This window comes from Lepidochelys olivacea (assembly GCF_965140295.1).
Source record: "Lepidochelys olivacea isolate rLepOli2 genome assembly, chromosome: 16".
NCBI classification, from domain to species: Eukaryota; Metazoa; Chordata; order Testudines; family Cheloniidae; genus Lepidochelys; species Lepidochelys olivacea.
The window spans coordinates 3,723,524-3,729,523 of NC_140426.1; the positions used below are offsets into that span (position 1 = coordinate 3,723,524).

A 6,000-nucleotide genomic window follows, 5' to 3' on the forward strand; every position below is an offset into this window, starting at 1 on the left:
TCACAGAATCACAGACTATCTGGGCTGGAAGGGACCTCAGGAGGTCATCTAGTCCCACCCCCTGCTCAAAGCAGGAACCTCAGGAGGTCATCTAGTCCCACCCCCTGCTCAAAGCAGGACCAATCCCCAATTTTTGCCCCAGATCCCTAAATGGCCCCCCTCAAGGATTGAACTCACAACCCTGGGTTTAGCAGGCCAATGCTCACACCACTGAGCTATTCCTCCCGCCCACATGTGCAAGGGGTGGGACCTTCTTCTCTCTTAGGTACCAGTGCAAACAAGGGGACTCTGTACCCCAATCTGAGCATCCAAATAAATATAGCAAGGAGTCTTCCCTTTCCCCCCAGCTGTACATGCAAAAGGGGGAGCTCCCTTCCCCTGTGCCCCAGAACAGGTTTGCTGATGAAGCAAATCTACCAGTGTGTATGTGTGTGTATGTGTAAATGAAGAAGTTCAAGTGAGTGTTTGTAAATGAAAATCCCTCTGTGGATGTGCAAATTGTGCTTATTACCCCTAGGATGTGTGGGAGATGTACCTCAGAGGTGGCACCTCCGGGGCTGGGAGGGAGAGGAGCATGTGATGGGGCGGGGCATCTGGAGAAGAGACAGAGAAAGGGGCGGGGCCCCAGGGATCTGGTTACCAGCCATGAAAAAGGTGGCAATCCTAGACGGGATTTCTCTGAGCTCAAAAAAGGGAGAAGTGCTGGAGCACAGCTTGCAGGCCGGTGCTTTATGCACAGGATCATACTCCACAAAGTCAAGCCAACAATGGAATCCATGCTCAGGCCTCCTATTGACCTCTTGGTTTCTTGCTTTTCAGGCCTTCTCTGCCTTTTACTACACCTTCAACTTCCTCAACCTGACCAGTGGGCAGCCCCTGGCCATTGTCGAAGACACTGTCCAGAAGTTCTGTGCAAGAAATTGGACAGACGTACGTGCTGTGAGGGGGGATGGAAGCTACAGGGGCCATCTGTGGGGATTGCAAAGCAAAGGGTCCCAAGAGGGGAGGGGGAAGGGAACTCTCACACAAGGCAGGCCAGGGTTATTGAAGGGGTAGGTGGTATCACCAAGCTCAGTGCCCTGGGAACAGTCAGAGGGCCAGTGATCTCTGCTCTGAGTTGCCCATGGGGGTGCAGGCTCAGTTCCTAGGCCCAGCCGCTCTCCCCAGGCTGGCAGGAGCCTGAAGCCCTGTGGATGCAGCATGCTCCCACTCTGGTGGGAGGCAGCGCATCCTGTCACTCCATGGCACCCTTTGTGGCAGCCAGAAGCCATGCTGATGGGCTCTCAGTTGGCCACCATCAGGAATGAAATGGTCCCGAGTGATCAATTTAAATCAAGGGGAGGGGACAAAACTGCCCAAAGCACCATCTCCCTCACCTAGAAAACATCCTGCAGCTTCCCCAGGATGACCAACGTCACTCCCACGCAGGGCTGAGGAGTGGGAATGGCCAGTCAGCACCAGAGGAATTTTCACTGCTGAGGTTGCACGTACCCAGCTGCTGTGCTGTACAAACCCTCCTATCTGGCCTGGCGCACAGGGACGCTCTTAGGACGGATCCAGCCTACGGAAGGGGGGGGCCCTGTTGGGGTGGGTGCACAGCTCCCTGGCTGGGGAGAGCAGGGCAGAGTAGAGACAGGCTGGACATGGGTCCCGCTGGGGACAGAGAATGAGGTCATGGCCATGTTGTACATGATTAACATTGGGGTGGGGCAGCCATCCCAGTTGCCCGATCACAGCTCATTTGATGAGTTAGGAAATACCTGCCTGGTCGATGAGCAAGCATCTGTCTCTGAACCCGAGAGAGATGCGGGCCACCAATCCCTCTCTCCACACCCCAGACGGTCAGGGAGCTGCCAGGACAAAGTCTGCCCCTGCTGTAGGCTCAGAGCTCCTGTCACACTGCTGCCATTAACACCCCTTCTCTCCCCTGTGCTGACTGTTCACCCCCCAGTTGAAATCCAGCTACCCCAAAGAGAAAGATCAAAGGCTGCGAGAGTACTGCGCCAACGCCAACTACATCCTGGTGCTCCTGCTCGACGCCTACAAATTCAACCAAACCAGCTGGAGCAGCATCAAGTTCCAGATGAAGGTGAGCAAGAGTCCAAGTGCAGAGGCTGGGAGGAAGAATTGCACGTCAACCTGCTTAGAGTCAGCACGGCTCAGCTGATGGTGCAGGTGCTCTCGCTTCAGAGGCCGAAGGGCATGGCTGCTACTCCTGCTAGTCCATGCCTGTTCATAGAATCACAGAATATCAGGGTTGGAAGGGACCTCAGGAGGTCATCTAGTCCAACCCCCTGCTTGAAGCAGGACCAATCCCCAATTTTTGCCCCAGATCCCTAAATTGCCCCCTCAAGGATTGAACTCACAACCCTGGGTTTAGCAGGCCAATGATCAAACCACTGAGCTATCCCTCCCCCCAAAATAAGACCAACGTTTCTTTACTCTCTAGAGGAAGGAGACCCCAGATGGGACTTGAACCCACAATCTCTGGCTTTGGAAGCTAATGCCATATCCATTAGGCCACTGGAGTTCCTCTGCAGGCTTAACGATTCACTGCAGTGACTATGCCCCTGCTCTTCCAGCCCACAGCTCTGCCGGTGCACCTCAGTCCTGACCTGCCCCCACTCCTGCTCTTGCAATCCTTGGCTTCCCACCCTGAGAACTCCACCAGTCCTCCTCAGTCCTGCGATTCTGGGTCCCTGCTGCAGCTCAGCAAGTGCTGATGGACTGTGCGCAGTTGTGGCAAAAATCATGAGGTAGTTTTATGATGAGGACCCGAAATGACGAGAAAGAGGGTCTAGACGCCCCTGTGCCCTCTGACCTATGGCAGGGTTTGGAAGCCAAGGGCTGGGAAGGTGTTTTGCTGCCACAGTCTGTGCTCTGCTGTGGTGCAGAGCGAGGACAGCCTGGTTCCTTGTGCCCATGCCCGTGACTCTTGGGCGGCATACTACGCGCACTGCAAGTCAGGAATCTGGGTGTCCCCGTCTCCCTGTGGGAGTTGAGGCTACTAGTAGCTTGCACCTCTTGGGGACTGGCCATCCCCTTAATACCATCCTGGCCATCCCCTTAATCCTCTTTCCCCGGGCAGGCTGCGGACACGGACATTGGCTGGGCCCTGGGCTACGTGCTGAACCTCACCAACATGATCCCGGCGGAGGCCCCCGAACAAGTGAAAGGGCAGCAGCGCGGGCTCTGGGCCGCCACCATCTTCTTCATCGTCCTGACGCTGGCTTTCTGCCTTGTTGGCTTGCTCATACACTTCCTGGGATAGGAGCCGTTCAGCAGGAGCAGATGGCCAGGGCTTCAGCACCTTGCACCCGCCTCTAATGAGAGGCCTTAGACACCCTGTTAAATGGAGACTTGAGGGGTGGGCACCCCCAGAACATAACTGACCCCACAGCAAGATTTAAACTAGGCCCTATATCGCACGAGGAGTTGGAGCCACTACCCCTTGAGGCTGGAGTTTTCAAGGTATTTAGCCACCTAAAGATGCTGATAGGCACTGAGTGGGATTTTTTTCAAAAGCATTTAAGTGCCTAACTTAAAGTTTTTCACACAACTCACAGTCAACCTGTGGAACTCCTTGCCAGAGAATGTTGTGAAGGCCAAGACTATAACTGGGTTAAAAAAAGAACTAGATAAATTCATGGAGGATAGGTCCATCAATGGCTATTAGCCAGGATGAGCAGGGATGGTATCCCTAACCTGTTTGCCAGAAGCTGAGAATTGGTGACAGGGAATGGATCACTTGATCATTACCTGTTTTGTTCATTCTCTCTGGGGCACCTGGCATTGGCCACTGTCGGTAGACAGGATACTGGGCTAGATGGACCTTTGGTCTGACCCAGCATGGCCGTTCTTATGTTTTTGTGTTCTTATGAACTCCACTTGGTTTCAGTAGGAGTTAGGAGCTTAGGTACTTTTGAAAATCCCATTAGGTGCCTAACTGCATCTTCAGCTGCCTAAATACCTGTAAAAATCTGGCCCTCGTGCCCCTAGCTGCAACCCAGGTTCACAAGCCTCTTACATGAACCAATCAGTGGAGGGAGCAAGAGTAGAGCGGAGCACTATTTTTCAGATGAATATGGTTTATTAGCTGAAAAATCAACCCAAAACTATTTGTGAATTTGACACAAATTTGCTGAATAATTTTGGCCAAAAACAAAAAATCAAAATTGGGCTGGAGTCACCAGAGGCTTAAGTGCCATTCGCCAGACAGCTGGAGGAGGAGCTGGCTTCCAACCACCTCTGCACTGCGAGGTCAGCGCACTCCCCTGCAATGTGGGAGATGCAAGTTCAATTCCGCCTGCTGTAGCGTGGGGAATGCACTTGGGTCTCCTGCTCACAGAGGAGTGTGCTTACCACCAGGCTACAGGATATTTTGGTGTGGGACTTGAAACTGCTTATTCTGTTCATTCCCTCTGAAGCACCTGGTACTGGCCACTGTCAGCAGACAGGGCACAGGGCTAGATGGACCCTTCATCTGACCCAGTATGGCCATTCTTATGTTCTTATGAAACACTGTCACTTTGTACAACATACTTGAATAACATCGGCGGCAGATATCGTACGCAGGGGGAGGCTGTGGCTCCCCAAACAGCCTAGCGTTGTCCAGCTCATGTTCCACCCCCAAGCCAGGCCCCCTCCTGCGGTTCCCAGCGCTCTGCCCTGGCTGGCCCAGGCTGGCTTGCCTGCCTCCCACAAGGACTCAGGGTGGCTGGTGCTAGGGCCGTGCTGCCCTGCGCTCTGGGGCTGGGGGCCGTGGCAGGGGTGCTCTGGGATCTTGCAAGGGAGAAGGGCGGGGGGGGGGGTGGAGACGGGGAGGCAGGGGGCCTTGGGCACAAGGGGAGGGTCAGGGGCTAGCCTCCCCCATCAGCCGGGTCACTGGCCACCCATACTTCAATAGTCAGTGGGTGAGAGAGAGAGACCAGCACAGACTGACAACATAGTCCAGTGGTTAGGGCACTCACCTAGCAATAGCTGAGGCCCAAGTCCCTGCTCCAATAAATATTTATACACAGTGGAAAAGGTTCAGCATCTGCTACTGAGAGACCCCCACGTCGGTGGCGAGGGCCCTTTCCTGTAACGGTGGGGAGACCTGAGTTCAAATCTTTAGCCCATCTCAGGTGGAGTGGGGGAGTCAGACACATTCTCCCACATCCTAACTCCTGGGCTAAAAGTTGTAAGAAGGAGTCCTCTTCTGCTGGCCATTGTGTGAATCTAGCCATTTAACAATGCCTGAAAACAAAGCATTTGGGGTCAATCCAAACAATGGACATTTTTGATTCACTGGAATGTTTGGGTTCAGCTTGAGCAGAACCATATTTCTGCGGGTTTCTTCAATCGTTTGGAACTTCCAGCGATCTGAGAAGAATCAGTTATTCACTGAGCTCTAACATGAGTCCCACGCTCTCCCACTGCAGGGCACATAAATACATTGTCCTGACTGGCTCTAGCGACTGTTTTTTAACAAACATTCTTGGGAGGGGCACACCTGCAAAACCATATCTCTCCCTCTGCTCCCACCCATAGGGATTCGGGGCTGCTGAGGGACTCATGCTGCTAGCCCTCCCTTGCACTGTGGGTGCACTGGTAAATGGTCCAGTAATTCATGCTAAGGGCAGTACATTGCCATGTCAGGCTTTGCCAGGACCGAGAGGTCCTAGCAGCTAGGAAGGCATCACCTGAGTCTGCAGCGGTTAAATGAGATCCAAGCCCTAGCTCTGGTCTCTGGTAAATTTAGAACTGACATCTGCCCGATCCTGCATTTGATATAACTTTAATGAGACTTTTCCACTGGCAGATTAATTAAAAGGTGAATTGAGTGTTCAAGTGTTAGTGAGAATTAGCAGCTATATCAGAATAACAGTTGGAGTCTTCCCAAAGGGAGTCTGTTCCCACCTCCGTCCCCAGGGGGTTTTCCCAGGAGCCCCTTTGAGAGTGAGGAGATGAGAGCTCCTCAGGATGTGAAGGATAATGGGGAAAACCCCTTTAGTGGTC

General features: G+C 53.2%; 1 protein-coding gene across 1 annotated transcript in view; it reads left to right on the top strand.

Annotated features, from left to right (window-relative positions):
- Nucleotides 1–3,411, top strand: part of LOC311532183 (ectonucleoside triphosphate diphosphohydrolase 8-like) — an 83,210-nt gene extending 79,799 nt beyond the window's left edge. Inside the window, exons 8-10 of the mRNA XM_084650435.1 lie at nucleotides 820–930; nucleotides 1,952–2,089; nucleotides 3,089–3,411. Of these exons, the coding sequence (XP_084506561.1) occupies nucleotides 820–930; nucleotides 1,952–2,089; nucleotides 3,089–3,271 (432 nt within the window). The 3' untranslated portion in view covers nucleotides 3,272–3,411. The remainder of the gene's footprint in view (nucleotides 1–819; nucleotides 931–1,951; nucleotides 2,090–3,088) is intronic.
- The last annotated feature ends 2,589 nt before the right edge of the window (nucleotides 3,412–6,000 follow it).